Genomic DNA, 23,075 nt, shown 5'->3' on the forward strand with positions numbered 1-23,075 from the left:
GGAGTGAAATAAAAAATTTACGCCCTTAGAAATCCTGAAGGCGGTGATTGGTTTTCGGGGCCCCGTACGCGGCTAGGCTCCCAAAAAGTCCCACACATGTGGTATCCCCGTACTCAGGAGAAGCAGCTGAATGTATTTTGGGGTGCAATTCCACATAGGCCCATGGCCTGTGTGAGCAATATATCATTTAGTGACAACTTTTTGTAAATATTTTTTTTTTTTTGTCATTATTCAATCACTTGGGACAAAAAAAATAAATATTCAATGGGTTCAACATGCCTCTCAGCAATTTCCTTGGGGTGTCTACTTTCCAAAATGGGGTCATTTGTGGGGGTTTTGTACTGCCCTGCCATTTTAGCACCTCAAGAAATGACATAGGCAGTCATAAACTAAAAGCTGTGTAAATTCCAGAAAATGTACCCTAGTTTGTAGACGCTATAACTTTTGCGCAAACCAATAAATATACGCTTATTGACATTTTTTTTACCAAAGACATGTGGTCGAATACATTTTGGCCTAAATGTATGACTAAAATTGAGTTTATTCGATTTTTTTTATAACAAACAGTAGAAAATATCATTTTTTTTTCAAAATTTTTGGTCTTTTTCCGTTTATAGCGCAAAAAATAAAAACGGCAGAGGTGATCAAATACCATCAAAAGAAATCTCTATTTGTGGGAAGAAAAGGATGCAAATTTCGTTTGGGTACAGCATTGCATGACCGGGCAATTAGCAGTTAAAGCGACGCAGTGCCAAATTGGAAAAAGTCCTCTGGTCCTTAAGCAGCATAATGGTCCGGTCCTTAAGTGGTTAAGGTCATGGAATGGCCTTAGCAGTCTCCAGACCTTAATCCTATAGAAAATTCATGGAGGAAGCTGAAACTTCAAGTTGCCAAGTGACAGCCAAGAAACCTTAAGGATTTCGAGAAGATCTGTAAAAAAGAGTGGACCAAAATCCCTCCTGAGGTGTTCAAACCTGGTAACCAACTACAAGAAACATCTTACCTCTGTGCTTGCCAACAAGGGTTTCTCCCCCAAGTACTAATTCATGTTTTACTTGGGGATCAAATACGTATTTTACTCACTGAACTGCAACTCAATTTATAACATTTGTATCGTGTTTTTTCTGGATTTTTGGATGATATACTGTCTCTATCATTTAAAATACACCTATGATAAAAATTATAGACCCTTCATTTCTTTGTAAGTGGGCAAACTTACAAAATCTGCAGGGGATCAAATCATTATTTTCCCCACTGTAGGTAGTTCAACCCTAGAGAATAAAATGGCGGTCGTTGCAATACTTTCTGTCACACCGTATTTGCGCAGCGGTCTTACAAGCGCAGTTTTTTTGGAAAAAATTCACTGTTTTGAACAAAAAAATAAGACAGCAGTAAAGTTAGCCCAATTTTTTTTATATTGTGAAAGATAATGTTATGCCGAGTAAATTGATACCCAACATGTCACGCTTCAAAATTGCGCCTGCTCATGGACTGGCGTCAAACTTTTACCCTTAAAAATCTCTATAGGCGACGTTTAAAAAATTCTACAGGTTGCATGTTTTGAGTTACAGAGGAGGTCTAGGGCTAGAATTATTGCTCTCGCTCTAATGATCGCAGCGATACCTCACATGTGTGGCCTGACCACCGTTTTCATATGCAGGTGCTACTCACATATGTGTTCGCTTCTGCGCGCGAGCTCGTCGGGACGGGGCACTTTAAAATTTTTTTTTTTTTCTTATTTATTTAATTTGATTTTATTTATTTTTACACTATTTAAAAAAAAAAGTCACTTTTATTCCTATTACAAGGAATGTAAACATCCCTTGTAATAGAAAAAAGCATGACAGGTCCTCTTAAATATGAGATCTGGGGTCAAAAAGTCCTCAGATCTCATATTTGAACTTAAAGTGGGGTTCCACCCAAAAAACAAAAATACCTGGAAAAATTCTTAAAAAAAAAACAAAAAAACATTTGGATATTTTTTTTTTTTTTACTTACCTCTAAATGCCTGTTGCTAGGTGGTCCCTCGTAGTCTGCCTGTTCCTCTGCCTGGGCTGGTGACATCACTTCCCCCCAGGCACAGGAAGGGCTCCGCTCTGCTCCCTCCCTCCTGTCAATCCTCTGGGACCCATTACAGGTCCCAGGTGATTGAGCGGCCAATCACAGCGCGCGGCGCCGCTCGCGCATGCACAGTGGGTGCCAGGCTGTGAAGCCACAGCCTGTCGCCCACAGTTGAAATGCCGGTGCCGACGAGCGAAGGGGGGGGACGAGCGGGGCTTCGATCCCCCGCATCGCTGGACCCAGGGACAGGTAAGTGTCCAATTAAAAGTCAGCAGCTGCAGTATTTGTAGCTGCTGACTTTTAATTTATTTTTTTTTGACGGCCCCCCTGGGTGAAACTCCTCTTTAAATGCAATAAAAGAAAAAAAACATTTGTCATTTGAAAAAAATGACAACAAAAAAATGTGCCTTTAAGACAGTGGTTCTCAACTCCCGGCTTGAGGACCCACTAACAGGCCAGGTTTGCAAGATAACTGAAATACATCACAGGTGATATCATTTGCTGCTCAGTGATTGAAGTATTCTAGTTTGCGTCTCCCCAAGGTAATACTTAAAATCTGGCCTGCTAGTAGGTCCTGAGGACAGGAGTTGAGAACCACTGCTTTAAGAGGTATGGGCGGAAGTGACGTTTTGACGTTGCTTCCGCCCTGCTATGGTATGGAGACGAGTGGCGGCCATCTTAGCCTCACTCGTCTCCATACCCAGCCACGGATAGGACCCGATCACCTCCGCCGCTGCCAACGGCTTCGATAAGAGGTGGAGGGCGCGGGAGAGCAGCGGGAAGGGGGGGGGCCCTCTCCCGTCACTGATAACAGTGATCTTGCGGCGAATCCGCCGCAGAGACCACCATTATCGTAAACAGGACCGCCAGCTCTAAAGTTGGATACCTCAGTTGTGGCAGCAGCTGCTGCTGAGATATCCATCTTTACACTGCCAACGTATATGTACAGGAGCTGGTCTTTAAGTGGTTTTAACAAGTGCAATGTGTACAGATGTATGAAGAGGTCTAAAAAAAAAAAAAAAAAAAAAAAAAGAAAAAACAGCACTGAAGACAAATCATGCACTGGGAGACCATCAACTGTGACCATTGACACGAATCATCAGTGAGTTGAACTCACTGACTTTGGCTTAGAATCCGTTATTTACCTGCAATGAAAAAGAAGAGGAGATACCATAAAAGAAGGCTTCCTCTACCAAAATGTGAAATTTGAACGACCTATGTAAGTTAGCCCGGGTTCACACTACAACGGGCTGCAGATCGCACAGGAGCGCTGTGTGTCCCTGTTCCCCGTTTCAGGGACGAATCAGGGCCGATTCTATGTCTGAATTCGGCCCTGAAACGGAGCCAAAGACGCACAGCCCCGGAGATATGTGAACCGGTTCCATAGGGAGCCAGTCACATTCTCCTGCTATGCGAATTAGAAACACACATCTAATTCGCATAGGTGTAAACCCGGGCTGAAAGTTTTTTTTTTTTTTTTACCTAAAATAAAAAGCATGTTATACCTACCTGCTCTTTGCAATGATATTGTACACAATGTACAGCGAGGCCCTGAACTTCCTCTTCTGGGGTACTCCGCTCCTCCTCTTTTGTGTCTGCCCTCATAACAAGCTGCCTGCTATGGGGGTAGATGTGCATGGCCCTGCGCTCTGCTCACAGCATTTGATTGACAGCACCATCAGCCAATGGCTTTTGCCTCTGCGTACTGTGAATGTAGGAGAGAGCCGCTATAGACGGGCACATCTCTGGATCACGTGAGGACTCAGGTAAGTATTTGAGGGGGGCATACAGCTGCTGGGACATTTTTTATCTTACTTCAGGGAATGCATTGAGAGAAAAAAATGTTGTGACGTTTTAATAAAAAAAATAATTATGCCCACTTTTGCAAAACTTTTGTTATTGCCCTTGTACATATATTTTCTGTTTTAAATGCCTCCTATCCGGGCAGTATGGTCACCTTCACCTGTTGAATTGGCACCATCCACAGGCAGCTCAACTCTTCAATAAGATACAGATGTTTATAAGAAGGGGTCACATTGGTTCGCTGTTGTGGGCCGTGGATCCACCCTGCTTCTTCTTGCACTACTTTAAAAAACACACAGCAACTGTATTGCATGGTATTACTGTACCATGCAATCCGGTGCAGGCAAACACACTGTATTTGCGACCAGTGTTTAGGGTGTCTCTTCCAAGACTGCTGTGATTCAGAGATTCAGGCATCCCTAATATTCCCATACAGCTGTCTCATATTTTGGGACATTCCATTTCCAATATGCAAGGCTGCACAATTCCTGAACATAATGCAGCAAATATAGGTGGAGCCAGGACAACCAGGTCACCAACTCCACCCTCGTCTAGGGGCAAGTAAGGTATTAACCATGGCCCAACACTGCCTCAGACCCTCGCTCGTCGGCATCCTTCACTGTAAAGTACAGGTAGGATTTTTCGTGACATCTGCCCTGCTCTTAAACCCCTGCTCCCTCTGGGGCACTTATCGGCTTACTCTCTAACTTCTTCCAAGGCTCTGCACCTGCAACTGCATCCCTGAGGGCATTCCACAAAGCCCCCCCCCCCCAGCGAGTCCTCAGTTGTTGATACATCTTGTATCAATGACAAGGCCTCGTTCTTTGGACCCTGAGGGTCCAACTCTGGTGGTTCTGTCGCCTGCTCCACGGATATCGTTGCGGGACAAGTCTCGGTTGCTGGCTTACTACTGTAGCATTCTCACTGACTGTCAAATGCCACTGGTACAGGGATTGTAATAGCACAATCCTCCTCTTCAGGTTCTCGATGGAACAGCTCGACCCTGCTGTCTTTGGAGGAGCTCTGGTGTGGAATATCTTCCATCAGTGGCACCAGTTCCAGAAATCCCAGGTGCCGGGTGCACCTCTTCTGGCTGCTGTTTAGGATCCTTACTACATAGTCCCAACTGTCCCTGATTTCGAGGGACTGTCCCTGATTTGGAGCAATGTCTCTCTGTCCCTCATTCCTCCTCATTTGTCCCTCATTTTGGTCTGATCTATATAGTTGTATATAAAATCCACTTTTTATCTATTAAAAAGTGTTTTCCAATGCTAAACCTTTCATCTGATTTCTAAATTGCTGCATTTGTAAATTCCAAAAGCCAATAAAAAGGAATAGTAGTGGTAAAAAAAAAGCACTTGTGGGTTTAACCAATCTTGTTTTTTTTGTATAATTCTCCTTTAAGGGGGCGTGGCAAGGGGTGTGTCCTATGTCTGCATACTTTTGCTGATAGGTGTACCTCAAAAAGTTGGGAGGTATGTTATTGCCTTTGGTGATCTTTCGGGTAGCGCCCTCCTACCATGGCACGCAACGCTCACATAGTGCCTCTTCAGCCTGGAGCACCTTGAATAGAAAGGGTCTGCATCCTCTGAAGTGAGCCCAAGGCACCAATGCAGAAGATAGGGCCCATTAAGCACACACTGGGACCAAGGTCTCAGTCATCACAATGTATTGTCAGTACTGTACTGCAATGTATTGTCAGTACTGAGGTATGTACTGCCAGTCCATACCTCAGCATCACCCGCAGCCCTGTGTCAATAGTCACATCTTTGATGCATTGAAATGTAAAGCATTGTTGGACTACTCTCGCTGCCGTGTATCTTAAACTGATACTAAAGACTTTTTTTTGTTAAAAATAACAAACGTTATACTTACCTGCCCTGTGCAGTGGTTTTGCACAGAACAGTCGAAATCCTCCTCTTCTCAGGTCCCTCTTCTGTGCTCCTGGCCCCTCCCTCCTGTTGAGTGCCCCCAAAGCAAGCAGCTTGCTTTAGAGGCACTTGAGCCGAGCCGCAGCTCCCTGTGTACATTCAGACACAGAGCCGTGGTCCGGTCCGTCCCCTCATTGGCTCACTGACTTTAATTGACAGCAGTGGGAGACAATTGCGCCCACTGCTGTGTCTCAGCCAATCAGGAGGGAGAGTCCTGGACAGGCGAGGCTCTCGTGCAACATCGCTTGATTGAGATGGGGCTTAGGTAAGTATTGGGGGGGGGAGGGGGGCTGCACACTGGTTTTTTTTATCCTAATGCATAGAATGCATTAGGTTAAAAACCTTCTGCCTTTTACAACCACTTAAAGGCTTGCATGTTCCAGTAGTCCACACTTGCCAGCGACTCCACAGTGGCTGCGACAGACCATCCTTACGCCCTCTGTCATTTCTCTGCCTCTTGGCTCAGTGGCCAATCACACATTCTGACACAGGTTGCAGGTGGTGACATGTCCCATCCTGCCAACTATGCCAAGTGTAAGGAGGGCCCACATTGGTTGGCTGTTGGCTCCATGTGGGCTTTGGACCTGCTCTGCTTCTTCATCACATAGTCATCTAGCTGTTAGTTTAGAGGAGCAGCTCCAGCACAGCACTACATCTCTGCAGTTCAGGGGTGTCCTTTTCCCATACCCCAGTGCACTGGGCCCCACTCACAGCTGGCATATAGAGAGACACTATCTGCACCCATTACATCACTAGAGGCAGGATAACAATTAAAGGGGCACTAACACCTGAAAACAAGTTGAATGTAATGCAACTATACTTCAGCTAACTGCAATACAGAGGATGTTTTTACAGCCAAGGAAGCTGCCATTTTAGCCTCTGACAATTCTGCAGTTGTTATGGTGCTGCGCATTCGATCAGCAATGGCTTCAGTCATTTGATGGCTTTACAGTTGGGTTGAGAACACAAACACTTGTGACAGTATTCATTCACAGCATGCCTTGAAGATGACTGTTTGGGAAACATTTAGGCAGTGGCGGCCCGTCCATATCTGGCGCAGGGGCGCTTCCCCCCCAATCAATGCACCCAGCCCCTAATCTCCATGCAGGGCTCCAGACGCATGGATTCCATTGGGTTTTTTTTTTTTTTTTTAGAAGCACATGATTAGAGCCTGAGGCTTCAAAAAAGGGTGGGCTCTGAGGTGCAGAACACTGTGCCCTGAGCCCACCCAGTTCTGTGAAAATAGCAAATTACCGTATTTATCGGCATATAACATGCGCCGACGTATAACACGCACCCCAAGTTTAGGAGGGAATTTCGAGGAAAAAAATTTTTAAGGAAAAAAAACTTACATTTAAATGCCCATCAATGCAGCCTTATCAGTGTCCATCTGCAGCCTTGTAGTGTCATTTGCATCCTTGTCCAGTGTCATTTGCATCCTTGTCCAGTGTCATTTGCAGCCTTGTTGTGTCATCTGCAGCCTTGCCCAGTGACACTGCCTTGTAGTGTCACTGGCGTTTTTAAATATGGCACCGCCGAGAGACACAGAGCCGGTCCCGTGTCTCTCAGCGGCTCTCGGCTGCTTTTCAGCTTCTCTCCTAGCCCTGTGGGTGGAGCCTAGAGCTGCCGACATTCATACCTAGCCGAGTACACTCGGCTAGGTATGAATGTTGGGGGTGATCGCTCCTCCGCTCACAGTCAGCAGGGGATAGGCGTATAACACGCACCCGCTATTTTCCCCTGATTTTAAGGGGAAAAAAGTGCATGTTATACGCCAATAAATACGGTAATACTCGCTATTGTCTTTCTGATTCTCTTCCCGGCCAATCAGGAAGCAGATCTTAAGACCTGATTGGCCGAGAAGAGAAACAATCGTATTGGTCACGAAGTGAAGGAGGAGGGAAACCGCCGAGGAGGAAGCCGCCGTGAACTTGAAGACGCATTGTGAAGGAGCCACAGGAAGGAGCCGAAGCTGCCCACAACCTAGATGGGAGAAGTGCAGGGCTGGTGGGCGGATAAACGAGTGAGCAACAGAGGGGTGGGGGATTTGACAGATCCACCGACCGACCTGGGGGGGGGGGTGTGACTTGTTTTCCACCCCCCCACCCAAGAAATACCGCTACGGCATTTAGGATACCTGCACACAGCATTGATGCATGAACATGAGTTTCCTGGCAGACAAACATTCCTGCATACAAATTCACTGTATAATAAATACATGCATGTGGTTTTGAGTGTAAAAATACTGTCCAGCAAGGCAGATTTTTGTATTTTTTTTTTTTAATTTTTTTACTGATCTAGATGCATTGCAGGTTTATGCAGTTGCATGTACAGGCCCATTGAAAACAATGGTCTGGATTTAGATTATTAAAACAAAAAAATGCCTGATTTCCAATAAATGTGTCTTTTTTACATTTCCATTAGGCCTTAAAACAGTGAGTTTAGTTCCGTTTTAAAGAAAGGTCTGCTATAAAGTATGCCTAAAGCCAAAATATATATATATATGTTGTCTATTTTAAATTGTATTTTTTACTACTTGCACCTTATTAAAGGGATTTCCCTTCACTTCCTCTGCTATAGACAGAACAGGAAGTGAGGTAAATCTCCTCTTAGTTGTCCCTATTATGCTGTGCACACACGACCGGACTTTCGACAGACTGAATCACGTCGGACTTCTCGACGGACTTCCATCGAATCAGACTTGTCTACACACAATCACACCAAAGTCCGACGGATTTGAACGTGATGACGTACGACCGGACTAGAATAAGGAAGTTCATAGACAGTAGCCAATAGCTGCCCTAGCGTCGGACTAGCATACAGACGAGCGGATTTTTCGACCGGACTTGAGTCCGTCAGAAAGATTTGAAACGTGTTCTATATCTAAAGTCCGTCACATTTTCGACAAAAAAGGTCCTCTGCAGGTCCGATGAAGCCCACACACGGTCGGATTGTCCGACAGATTTGTACCGTCGCACAAGTTTGGTCGAAAAAGTCTAGCTGCGTTTACACGGCATTAGAAGACTTCTCCATCACTCTTGTTCTGCTGGCAACCCTAAGTGTACATTTTCTGTCATTGACTTTGGTTCCACACTCCAAAAATCTTTTTTTAGGTTATGAATTGTGGCCAGTGTGTTTTATTTGTAGGGCAATTTCTTTGTATTTCTTTCTAGGGGGACACGGCCTGCTGTCACTTTATGAATGTGTAACCAGCAGAAGCGGACCAGCCCGTTCTATGAAGGGTAAAGGCTCGTACCATTATTACTTCGTGTTTTTATTCATCTACAGCACCACAAACGGGGCCATGTGCTGGCATAATAATTACGTGAAGCACTCATATTTTATATATGAACATTCTGCTAGCCTGTCCATAATGAGGACCGTTCCTTGTTGCCCCCCCCCGGGGCCCGGGACTTGGTACGGTCAGCAGTGTAGGAAGTAGGTGTGGTCAGACTCGGACACGCCCCCCCTCACATTGAGCTGTGTCTCCTCAGTACTGAAGTCGCTCGGACACAGGCAAGGATGGCTTCCTGGAGAATGTGTCAGCTAATGCTGCGGGCAGCTTCCCGCTCTGCCTCCGTCCCCCGGACTGTGTACCTCAGCAGAGCCTGCACCAGGGCCATGAGCGCCGGCGGTGAGTGTGTCCCTCCTCCCCTGTGTGTGTGCAGCCCCTAAGTGATGAATGTCCGTGTGTGTGTGTGTGGCCCCTGAGTGATGAATGTCTCTGTGTGCGGCCCATGGACGGTGTGTGGATGTAGGTGACATAGTGGCCTCTGAAGGGCACAATCCGGGTCATTGTAGGTGACTTGCCGGTGACTGGGGGGAATGTCAGTGAGTGAGGCGCACATAGGCCACGCCCCTCAGCACGTATTGCACTGCGGCTCCAATCCCAGTGACTGGGAGGTGAGCACGTGACCCCCGGCTACGTCTAATACGAGGGACCGCGCAGTGTGACCTTGTGTACATACCGGGCCCGAGGCCTACACATACAGGCCGCCCTCTGTTCCTCGTCTGTTATCTACTTATCTTTATTTATCACAGCCTCAATGAGACTACCATAGAAGGTCCTTATGTCACATGTATGTATACACCTACTGGGGACAGTTACCAATTCCAGGCATTGGTATGTTATACATAGTTCCACTGACCCTGCTTGGAGCAATGTAACTATATATACCTGGCCAGTGCCCCTGAAGCAGAAACAACTCCAGTCATCACTTTCCTGCGGGTCCTGTGCTGAGCAGTTGGCCCGATTTAAGGACAAGCTCTGGTGTGTTCGTACAGCCCACGTGCAGAGCCCGCCAGGAAGTTGGCACTGCGCTGTGCTAATCACAGGCAGTGAGACGTTGTCCCGATGCGCGGCTGCAGAGATCAGGAAATGTCTCACTGCCTGTGATTAGTGCAGTGCTGACTTCCTGGCGGGCTCTGCACGTGGGCTGTGCAAATACGCCAGAGCTCATCCTTAGGCCTGATGCATCGTGAACACGAGTCGGCCACTTGGCACAAATGCATCTTCTGCATGAAAGCAAAGTGCTGTTGGATTTGATGAGGTGGAAAGTGACATTGCCTGCCTCTCCACCCCATCTAATCAGAATGCTTTGTATTCAGAAAATGCAAAGCAACCTTATGTGTTCACAAAGCATTATTATTCAGGATTTATATAGCGCCAACAGTTTATGCAGCGCTTTACAATTTAAAAGGAGACAATACAGTTATAATACAATAAAATTTAAGAGGGCCCTGCTCAGAAGAGCTTACAATCTAATAAAAGTGGCAGGAGGGGCAAGGAATGTCCTCACCCACCACATATGGGATGCTGGTAGACAGTAAAACATTGCTGTTTAAACCAGTTTGTGTCAGTTATTTGTACTTACCTTTGATTGGCTTAAGATGTCTGTAACGGTCCTGGCACAAGTAAAGACCTATAAAAGAAAGAAGAATGTGTCATAACAGAGCAGTCAGCGAAATCAAGAGAAAGAAGCACATCCCTCCCATCCCATGTCGTGGCTTTTTGTCCTTTTCTTTGAAAAGGGACTTTGTGTTCTGGTTTAGTTAGCTTGAGCTTTAATAGCTAAGCTACAAAATGTGTTGTTGGTATGTTAATATCAGTATTTGATAATAAACAGATATATTTATTTAAAAGGCTGCAGCCATTTAAATCCACAAATTTGAGTCCAGCTCAGCGCAGGACCCAGAAGCAACTGGAACTCATCAGGGTAGCGGTGTCTACTTCAGTGGCATCAGCCTGATATGGTATATACTAGAGCTGCACAATTAATCCATAAAAATAAAACACAATCTCGCTTCAACCCTGCTCACGATCTTAATCTGGCATTTCCACGATTCATGTAACACGTTCAGAGCCGTTCCCTGCTCACAGCTGTCAAAAAAAAAAAAAAAGCAGCAGTGTTTATCAACATGCGCTGAAAGAGAGCTAAAAAGAAACATTATCTTCTGTTCTTTTAGAGATCAAAGGGGAGGAGATCCCTCACTTGTCCCCAACGCTGGAACGATCAGGCTCAAGCATAACTGCTCCAGCCGCACTCTCAGGGCCTCGATAGATAGCAGCGGGAGCCATTGGCTCCCGCTGCTGTCAATCAAATTCAGTGACATGGGGGGAGGGGAGAGTTCCGCTGTCTGTGTCAATGGACGTAGCAGCAGGACTCGGGAGCATGCCTGCATGAGTGCCCCCATGGAAAGCTGCTCTCCGTGGGGACACTCGGAGGCGCCAGGCATGCTGCCGGGGGACCCCAGAAAAAGAGGATGGAGGCCGCTCTGTGAAAAACCCTTGCACAGAGCAGGCAAGTCTGAAGTGTTTATCATTTAACTACTTCAGCCCCGTAAGGATTTGCCCCCCCTAATGACCAGGCCATTTTTTGCGATACAGCACTGCGTCGCTTAAACCGACAATTTCATGGACGTGTAACGTTGTACACAAACAAAATTGATATTCTTTCCCCACAAATAGCTTTCTTTTGCTGGTATGTGATCACCTCCTGCGTTGTGTTTTTTTGTGATTTTGTTTCTTTTGTTTTTTTGCACTATAAACAAAGCGACAATTTTGAAAAAACCCAATATTACTTTTTGCTATAATATCCAAAAAAAATAAAAATAGTCTTCATCAGTTTAGGCCAGTATGTATTTTACATATATTTGGTAACAAAAATCGCAATAAGCGTTTATTGATTGGTTTGTGCAAAAGTTATAGCGTCTACAAAATATGGCATTTTTATTACATTTTTTTTTTTTTTTTCACTAGTAATGCCAGGGATCTGCTTTTTAGTGGGCTTGCGGGAAGACAAATCGGGCACTTGACGCTTTTTTGGTACCATTGACATTTATACGGTGATCAGTGCTACAAATAGCCACTGATTACTGCATAAATGTCACTGACAGGGAAGGGGGTTAACACTAGGACGATCAAGGGGTTAAGTGTTCCCTAGCCACTTCAATACAGGGCATTTTAACCACCTTCCTGCCCAGGCCAACTTTCAGTTTTCAGCACATTTTGAATGACAATTGCGCGGCACGCAACACTGTACCCAAAGTAGATTTTTATAATTTTTTTCCCACTTTCTTTTGGTGGTATTTGATCACCTTTGCGGCTTTTATTTTTTGCGCTATAAACAAAAGATCAACAAGGTTATATATATATATATATATATATATATATATATATATATATATATATATATATATATATATATATATATATATATATATATATATATATATAACATTGCGGCGGACATATCGGACACTTTTGACACTATTTTGGGACCATTCACATTTATACAGCGATCAGTGCTATGAAAATGTTCTGATTACTGTATAAATGTCACTGGCAGGGAAGGAGTTAACATCAAGGGGTTAAATATGTTACCTAGGGAGTGATTCTAACTGTAGGGGGAGGGGACTGAGTAGGGGAGGAGACCGATCTGTTGTTCATACTTAGTATGAACACTGTCTGTCTCCTCTCCCCTGACAGGACGTGGATCCGTGCGTTTACACACACAGATCCACGGTCCTGCTTTGTAACGAGTGATCGCGAGTGCTAGGCGGCCATCGCAGCCGCCGGGCACGCGCATCGGCTCCTCGGTGACGCGGCGGGCGCATGCCCCCTATAACGCTGGGAAGCCGAGGACTTAATGACACCCACCGAGGATGGGAGATCCCATCTGCGGACATCATATGACAATGGGCTGGTAGTGAAGTGGCTAGGGAGGTGTTTTCTAGCTGTAGGGCAAGTGGACTGACTGAGTGTAGAGATGCTGTTCTTGATCACTAGGAACTGCAGATCTCTCTACTTCCCTGACATAATGGGGGATCTGTCTGTTTACATTGACATATCCCTGTTATGTCTCTCTCGGGAGCGATCGTGGGTCGTCGGTGGACATCGCGGCCGCTGGCCACACTCATTGGCGTCACGGGTGCGTGTGCCTCCGGTGTCGCGATCCCCACACATACCTCTTAAAGCGACCAACGTACTCCTACAGCGGTTTACGCAGCCGACCTGCCGCCATATAACGACAGCGCCTGGTCGGCAAGAAGTTAAAAAAAAAAGCTTTACAATCACTTTAAAGACTAAGCCTTTTTTGTTTTTTTACACTTGTTGCTTACAAGTTAAAATCAGTATTTTTATTTTTTTTTTTTTTTTTGCTAGAAATTTACTTAGAACCCCCAAACATAATTTATATTATATTTTCTTTTTTTTAGCAGAGAACCTAGAGGATAAAATGGCGGTTGTTGCAATATTTGATGTCGTACTGTATTTAAGCAGCGGTCTTTCAGACGCAATGTTTTGGAAAAAATATACTTCACTGAATTAAACTAAACTGTAAAGTTAGCCCAATTTTTTTATTTATTTTTTGTATAATGTGAAATATAATGTTACGCTGAGAATCGTGAACTTCTTAGCAAAAAATTGTTTCTCATTTTATCCAGAATCGTGAAGCTCTAGTATATCCCAAAGGCCAGTCAAGTTCCTCCACCCCAAACTCACTCATCCATGTCTTTATTTTCCTTGTTTGTACATTAGTGCGCAGTCATGTTGGAACATGAAGGGACCATCCCCAAACTGTTTCCACAAAGTTGGGAGCATGAAATTGTCCAAAATGTCTTGGTGTGCTGACACCTTAAGAGTTCCCTTCACTGGAACCAAGGGGCCAAGCCCAACCCCTGGAAAAAAAAAAAAACAACCCCACACCATAATCGCCCCTCCACCAAACTTTACACTTGGCACAATGCAGTCCTGGCAACCACCAAACCCAGACACATCCATCGGATTGCCAGACAGAGAATCGTGATTTGTCACTCCAGAGAACACCCCTCCGCTGCTCTAAGAGTTCAGTGGCGGCGTGCTTTACACCACTTCATCCAACGCTTTGCATTGCACTTGGTGATGTAAGGCTTGGAAACCCATTCCATGAAGCTCTCTAAGCACTGTTGTGCTAATCCTGAAGGCCACGCGAAGTTTGCAGGTCTGTAGCTATTGCCTCTGCTGACAGTTCTGAGCGCTGACAGCTGACTTCTGCGCACTGTGAGCTTCAGCATGTGCTGACCCCGCTCTGTCCTTTTTCGTGGCCTACCACTACTTTGTGGCTGAGTTGCTGTTCTCAGTTGCTTCCACTTTGTTATAATACCAATAACAGTTGACCATGGAATATTTAGTAGCAAGTAAACTTAATGGATGGACTTATTGCACAGGTGGCAACCTATCACAGTGCTTGAGTTTACTGAGCTGCTGAGAGCGACCCAGTCTTTCACAAATGTTTGCAGAAGCAGTTTGCATGTCTAGGTGCTTGATTTTATACACCGATGGCCATGAAGGTGATTGGGACATCTGAATCCAATGATTTGTAGGTGTGTCCCAATACTCTTGGCAATAGTGTATCTTGCATGTCAAATCCAGGGCCGCTTGCAGCACTCGCAGAACTGGAGAAGATGTAGGATGTTTCGGGGCCCCTGTGGGTATAGGGCAGAACTGATGTCTGCTTGGGGACGGACCTCCTATACATCTCCTCCAGCCCTGTGAGCACTGTAAGCGGCTGTGGTTTTGGATTTGACATGGAAGATATATTATATATAACATGCGAGTTATGATGACATTTTTTTTAATAAACTGTTTACCCATCGCTGCACTTCTTAACCACTTCAGCCCTGGAAGGATTTACCCCCTTCCTGACCAGAGCACTTTTTGCTATACTGCACTGCGTCGCTTTAACTGACAATTGCACGGTTGTTTGACATTGCACCCAATTAAAATTGACGTCCTTTTTTTCCCACAAATAGAGCTTTCTTTTGGTGGTATTTGATCACCTCTGCGGTTTTTATTTTTTGCACTATAAACAAAAAAAAATAGCGACAGTTTTGAAAAAAAGCATTTTTTTTACTTTTTGCTATAATATTCCCAAAAAATATATATATTAAAAAGTTTCCTCAGTTTAGGCCGATACGTATTCTTCTACATATTTTTTGTAAAAAGAATCGCAATAAGCGTTTGGTTTGCACAAAAGTTATAGCGTCTACAAAATAGGGGATAGTTTTATGGCATGTTTGTTGATTTTTTTTTTTATCGTAACTGCGACATTATGGTGGACACATTGGACACTTTTTTGGTGTGATTTTGGGACCATTCACATTTATAACAGTGATCAATGCAATTAAAAATGATTTGATTACTGTGTAAATGTGACTGGCAGTGAAGGGGCTAACCACTAGGTGGTGCTGTAGGGGTTAAGTGTTTCCTAGAGAGTGAAACACAATAAAACCAAACAATAATTGCGCTATTACAGAAAATAATGTAGATAGTGGCTGCTGGCATGTAACAAAGTGGTAGACAATGTACAGGGAAAATGAAATAAAAAACATGCAGCGCTCAAAAAGTGCATATAAATTAACAGTTTATATCTGTGGGGAAGTGCTAAAAAGAAAAACTATACCCATTAAGTAAGGTGATAGGTAAAAATCTAATATGTAACCATATTAAGAAAAAAGTCCACAGGTGTATAGTGAATCGTCTGTTAATCCCAAACGCACATGGGGGTTCATGGGCGTAGATGGTGTCGTGCCTCCACGTAAAGTGGGGACTGGAGAGGGCTCTGTATAAAGAGACACTCTGCACGTGAGTCTTCTAATTTCACAATGGGAACTGTAATCGGTAGAAATGAATATCCTTACCGGAAAAGGTGGACACAGTCACCATATAGTGGAGTGTCATACAGGCTTGAGGGCTACACCGATCCCAAGGGTATCTGGCTGGGGGAGTCCTGACGGGAAGTCGCATCCAGGATCAGGATCGCCGTACGATGGTGTGTAAATTCCCGGTCTCTCAGGATCTCTCTCTCAGATGGAAGGGGTTTGAAAGTGGAAATGGTTGGAGCTCAGCAAGGTCCCGTTCATGAGGGGAGATAAGAAAAAAAAAAATCCTCCACATAAGGCATGAATCAGTTAAAAAAAGCTTTATTAAAAGCTGAAAAAGTGCCAAACAGTGCACTTCAATGAATAAAACGTGATCACAAGAGATAAAATAACATCGCGTGGTAACAGGGCATTTAAAGGCGTGAGCAACCCGACATGTTTCGGAGCATCGTCCTTCTACTGGGGCATCATGCGGGACTTGCGATCATGGTCATGGAGTGCCCGCAAGCCGCCTCTTAAAGGGCAACATACAGGTACGTTAATCTGCCTGTATGTGCCCTTCTGCCGCAGTATATCTGTGTGAGGCGGTCGGGAAGAGGTTAAATGACGATTTCCTCTTTCTATGTGGGAAACCACATGCGATTCAGACAGGAATCCCACTGCATTTCTGTTCAAATCACATGCGAAATTCATTTTGTATGGACCCAGTGGCAGAAACACTATGAAGCTGCAGGAGATAGCTGGGCGATCTGAGCACTGCCAGGCTCAGAAAGTACACCACAGCAGACAAAGAACAAACAAGAGGCCTAGTGCATATCCCATGATATTTAATGAGAAATAGTTGTCATAAATTATACTCGCAAACATAAGAATTAAAATCCCTCATGGAGATACTAGTCTTTAGCCCTGTAGTCCTAAGTACAGGGGACCTCATTGGGGTCCCTTACTGGCTGATGCATTTCCAAGGCTGCACCTATTTCCTCAGAGCCAATTACTGTAAGTTTCTTCAGCTAGATTTTTATGCTTTACCCTGCCCTGGGGAGGAATGTGCAATCTGATCGCTGATAGGCTGAGTAGAATCTGCACAAACAGAGAAGTTGGTAACTATATTCAGGTGCGCTACTAATGTCACAAACAAACGGACTGAGGGAACTCCCTCAGCGTGGATGTGTATGTGAATTATACCTTAGAGCAACAATAGTAAATAACAAAAAAAATTGTAACCACACAAATGTTGGGTATTGCACCTTCCAATGAGGTAATATGTGAATGATTACAATGTAACAAAAAGTCCACTGAAGGAATAGATAGTTGAAGAAAGGCAAGGAAAGTTCTGCAACATAAATATGTGTATGCTTCCTGGGTAAATTTATTCCTTTCTCTGTGAACCAGATTCTTGTGATAGAATGAGAAAAGGTGGCCGCTTACCAGATCCATGGGACCCCTATCACAGGGGTCTTATGGGCTCATAGAGTATCCAGGAACAGCTGATAAGATCCTCTTACTCAGTCATCCCTCCACCCGGGATCCTCCACTGGCATCAAGGATAGCGGTGTAAAGAACTCTTATACACTGGAGCAGCTGATCAGATGGAACAGCTGATCGGATCACACAGACTCACTCTTTCACAGGCGCTGTTTAGTTCTATGCAGCCAGACTGTCTTCAATAGTGACTCTCGCCGTATGTGAATTAAAAAAAAAAAAACAGGAGAAACTCCATAGTGTAATAGGTAAAAACTTCTTTAATAAAACAAGAACATGGCCGGCATCCAAAATGTTAGCAGAAAGTCAAAAAATACGGAAAGTTTTAGCGACACTGCTGCATTCAGGCTAGTCAGCTGCTATGTGGTGACATCAGGTTTCTTAGCTCCTCCTACGCTGCGTTTCTCCGTAAGAGGCATCAACTGGGAAAGGAGCATAACATAGAATAGCCTCGTGCTACATAACTAAGCTTAATTTCATGCTGAATGAACTAAATTAATGTACCTTAAATAGAAAACCATCTTTTAGATAGATTTTTACTCCAAAAGCATTTTATTAAAATTGATAAAAATAAAACTTTTTTTTTTTCTATATCCATCCTGTTTAACCACTTCCCGTCCGGCCTATAGCAGAATGACAGCCGGGCGGTGGTTCAGTTATCCTGACTGGGCATCATATGACATTCTGCAGGATAACAGCTGCTGCGCACCCGTAGGGGCGTGCATTGCGGCGATCGGTGGTGCGATGTGTCAGTCTGACGCACCGCTACACCGATCTCGGTAAAGAGCCTCTGATGGAGGCTCTTTACGACGTGATCAGCCGCATCGAATCACGGCTGATCACGATGTAAACGGGAAGCTTTTCCTCACTCGCGTCTGACAGACGCGAGTAGAGGAGAGCCGATCGGTGGCTCTCCTGACAGGTGGGGTCTGTGCTGATTGTTTATCAGCGCAGCCCCCCCCCCCCCCTCAGATGCCCATACTGGACCACCAGGGAAGCCGCTAACATGTGGATGGCCAGGTACATCCCCCATGGCCATCCACATGTGCAAATTAATGCCCAACATATGCCAATCAGTGCCCACAAATGGGCACTGACTGGCACATCTATGGCACAAATTCAGTGATGCCTAGCAATGCCACCCATCAGTGTCATCCATACCACCTATCAGTGCCCGTCATTGAAGACAAACGTACTTATTTACAAAAAATTTTAACAGAAACAACTTTTTTTTTTTTTTTTTTTTTTATTGCACAAAAAATATCAAATGCCACCAAAAGGAAGCTCTATTTGTGGGAACAAAATGATAAAAAATTTGTTTGGGTACAGTGTAGCATGACTGCGCAATTGTCATTCAAATTGCGACAGCGCTGAAAGCTGAAAATTGTCCTGGGCAGGAAGGTGTATAAGTGCCTGGTATTGAAGTAGTTAATATACTCCAGGCCAAAGCTGTCTTTTTACAGTACACAGTAACACCATCTCCACATCTGGTAAATCATGACCAATGCCTTTAATGCTGAGCAACAGAAGCAAAGGTACTGCAGCATACAGCAGTATCACATTTTCTTGGTGACATCTTAACCGTGCATAAAAGGATGTCAGGTCACTGGAAATGAATGTTTCTGGCACACCCACAGCTGGTGCATTACCGCCATATGAAGCAGAAAGATGGGATTCATATGACTGCTAAGAGCCTGTAAAACTAGGAAATTGTAAACAGAAGTTTAAAAAGGAATATCTGCTTACATTTCTGATGCAGCGTACACACGGTCGGACTTTTCGACCGGACTTGTCTGATGGACGCCGATGGACCAAATCCGGCGAACAATCCGATCGGGTGTGGGCTTCAGCTGACTTTTCGATTTGCAAATCTGACGGACTTTAGATTTGGAACATGCTTCAAATCTTTACGTCGTAACTCCGCCGGACCCAGAAATCCGCTCGTCTGTATGCTAGTCAGACGGACAAAAAAACGACGCTAGGGCAGTTATTGGCTATCAATTTCTTTATTTTTTAGTCCGGTGTACATCATCATGTACGAATCCATCGGACTTTGGTGTGATCGTGTGTAGGCAAGTCCGTTCGTTAAAAAGTCCGTACAAAGTCCGCTGGAAAGTCTGTCGGACAAGTCCGGTCGAAAAGTCTGCCCGTGTGTACGTGGCCTAATAGTAATAGCGATAAATTCCGGATTCATTAGACAGACTTTTTTCCACTCAAAAAAAAAAAAAAGTTACCTGTTTGATTTGTGCTGTTAAAAAAAGGTAAGAAACCAGCCATCAACTATGTATGACTGTCAGTTAACATTTGTATTGTATAAAAACAAAAAAAAGTTAATGGTTATGATTTCACTTATGGGATTGTTTTGTCTAAAATGCAAATCTATCTCTCTGAAGGTATTCCCTCTGATGAAGAGCAGGCCACTGGACTAGAAAGGAAAATTATGCAGTCTCTGAAGAAAGGAGAGGTAATTTAGAATGCTAAAAAGCTTTATCTTTGATGTTGCAAGTTTTTGTTTCAGACATAAGCTACCTTTCTAGATCATGTGTTTTTAAGAGTTTTGTTTATATTTTTCATTTAAACGGTACTTGAGTCTTGTGTCATTAGAGTCCATTTCCTCCTGCATTTATCAATACTATATTTTGTCATTCTATGAGGAATACAGTATGAACATGGATGGGGTTTATATCCGATCATTGGGTCTCCACATCAGGGGTCTTAAAACTTTCTAAATGGAGGGCAAGTTTACTGTTCAGACTTTGGTAGGACCAGAGTGTGGCCAATGGGAGTAGAAAATGTCCTGTAAGTGGGATTAAAATTTCCCTCTTTGGTATTGAGGGGAGGATTGGTGGCCCTGTTTGGTGTTAGTGGGAGGATTGGTGCGTGGTTTTTTTTTTTTTTTTTTGTGCACCGCCCCATTGCTTTCTGTTGGTGAAATAATGCCTTGTATCAGTGAGAAGAATAGTGCCCCAAGGGTGGGTTGAATAATGGCAAGCAAAGGCCTGCAGTTTAAAGACAATTGCTCTACATTGATAACTAACTTCTATATAAATGATAGTTTTTTTTTTTTTTCCTTTTAAATTGAAAGGATCCATACAACATTCTGCCGAAAGAATCCGCTCCAGGGACGAAGGAGAACCCCCATGTTGTGCCCTCCGTCAACAAACAGAGAATTGTTGGTTGTATTTGTAAGTACTGGTACCAACTCTAAAATCTGATTTGGTTGCTTTAATATGAATTTAAAAAAAGAATAAAAATGGTGTGTGCTGGAAATGTAACAGGCCAGAATCTGGTTGCTAGAAATTAATTTCTTAATGTGAAACTTTAGTAGTGACCACATTTTTAGGCTGCCTTGCCTAAAAACTTTAACAGTCTAAAATCATAGTCCTTTGTATGTACAGCAATAAATCGGTCCATATTAAGTGTCCTCCCCAGTTTTTTTTTTTTTTTTTTTTCCAGCTAGATTAGATGAATAGTCTGGTGATTAACCACTTGCGGACCGCCCACTATACATATACTGCGGCAGGTGGCCGCTCTGGTACCCATTACGTGGTCTGACACTTCTGGGTCTGGGGTGCGGGCTGCTAGTGACATGCTCCCACTGTGATCACATACAACAGGAGCTTGGCGGCAGGTACCGCAGACTCCATGTCCACCGGCACCCACCAATTAGACAGTACACAGGCAGAATGGCAATCTGCCTATGTAAACAAGGCAGATTGCCGTTCTGTCAGAAGGGAAGGTATTGGTCCTTTGTTCCTGCAAAGTAGCAACGTAGATCAATGCCTTCCCCTAATCAAAGCACCTCCACAGTTAACCCTTTGATCGCTCCTGATGTTAACCCCTTCCTAGCCAGTGTCATTAGTACAGTGACAGTACAAATCTTTTAGCACTGGTCCCCAAAAAGTGACAACTGACCAATTTGGCTGCAATATCAGTCACCGCTAGAAGAATATTGCAGTCACCGCTAGAAGACGCTGATCGCCACTATTACTAGTAAAAATATCCTATAGTTTGTAGATCTAACTTTTTAAATTCATAATCAAATTGATATACGCTTATTGGGTGTTTTGTTTTTGGTAAAAAAAAAAAATTAGCAGAATACATAGTGAAGGGAAAAAAGTGTACATTTGCCCACTGACAAAAATTATAAACAGTGAGAGACCGAATAACAAAAATATCCAGAAAAACACATTTCAAAAAAGTTATAAATTGATTTGCATTTTGAGTGCCCGCAAGGTCCCCCTGCTCAAAGCACATGTACAGGCCCGTCTGAAGTTTGCTAATGAACATCTGAATGAGCCAGAGGAGAAGTAGGTGAAACTGTTGTGATCAGATGAGACCAAAATGATGCTCTTTGGCCTCAACTCTGTGTTTGGAGGAGGAGGAATGCTGCCTGTCCCACCGTCAAACATGGAGGTGGAAACATTATGCTTTGGTGGTGTTTTTCTGCTAAGGGGATAGGAAAACTTCACCGAATCAGTGACGTTTTGATAGAATTGAGATGGATTAGAACACCTGTCAGTTTTTATTGCTGTTTGTGCCTCCATTAAGGAGATTCACCCTCTTGATTTGTCCTGTTTACCATTACCATTGAAAGGGAAAGTAAAAAAAATCCCAAATTTTGGGTTGTCCCCAGAAAAGTAATAGAAGGAAAATCTTCCAATGGGGACACTGGTTTTGGTGACCTGGGATTACCCAAGGGATTCCCTTAATTTACAGGGATTTTCTCACACTTCCTGTTTTGGCTATGGGACAGGAAGTAAAGAGATCTCTGCAATAGGACATAAATAGTGAAGAAAAAAAATCTGACGGGTTATAACTCTCCCCCTACTCTATCCAAAATGAGTTTTTGCCTATAATTCAACTTTAATTTATAGGTGGGTGCTAGTTGGAGGAATCGCCCACAGGCTTGCGGTGAGACCTCTATGCTAACTACAGTGCCATGCTGTGTACTCCTCTACATGTCTATTGGATAACTGTAAGCTTTGCTGAGGGAGTGCAACTCTCTAATGTTCTTCTATGGACGTAATATTCTTTGTCCTTTTTATAGGTGAAGAAGACAATTCTGCAATTATCTGGTTCTGGATCCATGAGGGAGAAGTGAATCGCTGTCCACAGTGTGGCTCTCATTACAAGCTTGTGCCGTATGAGCTTCCACACTAACAAGTGTGACTTGCGATACTGTCTGTATCTTATTAAACCCAGAGCATTTTATTATTAAAGTCTTGACCTGTTAAATGTGATTTTCTTTTGTGTGTTTTCATCAGTGTTCTTTTGCTGGGCAGGATAGCAGGGAAGTGTTCTGTTGTGTTAGCCATAGATGGCAGTAGGAAAGTTAAAATGTAGGCATGGTTTAATACAAATGAACATAGTGGTACAGTGATCATCAAGAACACAAGTTAAGCCCACTACAAAGAAAATCTAGTTTGTACACCGCTTTATGTATCCTTGTCGCTTCCTTTCATGTGTTTTTTGCTCAATGTATGTGTAGGCAGAATAGAAAAAATACATCTCTACAATACATGCAGTTAGCTGTTTTCCTGTGAAAATGCTGTTTTACTGCCTAAATCCAGTATGCTAACTTCGCACTAACATAGGGGGAGATTTACTAAAATGGGTGCATACAGAATCTGATACATCCGTGCATAGTAACCAATC

General features: G+C 43.9%; 1 protein-coding gene across 1 annotated transcript; it reads left to right on the forward strand.

Moving 5' to 3' along the window:
- The first annotated feature begins 9,222 nt into the window (after positions 1 to 9,222).
- On the forward strand, positions 9,223 to 22,660 carry COX5B (cytochrome c oxidase subunit 5B). The gene is made up of 4 exons (XM_073596439.1): positions 9,223 to 9,429; positions 19,811 to 19,881; positions 20,503 to 20,602; positions 22,468 to 22,660. Exons 1-4 carry the CDS (start codon positions 9,318 to 9,320, stop codon positions 22,578 to 22,580), a joined length of 396 nt encoding a protein of 131 aa, XP_073452540.1. The 5' UTR covers positions 9,223 to 9,317; the 3' UTR covers positions 22,581 to 22,660.
- Positions 22,661 to 23,075: the final 415 nt, after the last annotated feature.

The sequence above is a fragment of the Aquarana catesbeiana genome, linkage group LG08 (genome assembly GCF_042186555.1).
Source record: "Aquarana catesbeiana isolate 2022-GZ linkage group LG08, ASM4218655v1, whole genome shotgun sequence".
Taxonomy (NCBI): domain Eukaryota; kingdom Metazoa; phylum Chordata; class Amphibia; order Anura; family Ranidae; genus Aquarana; species Aquarana catesbeiana.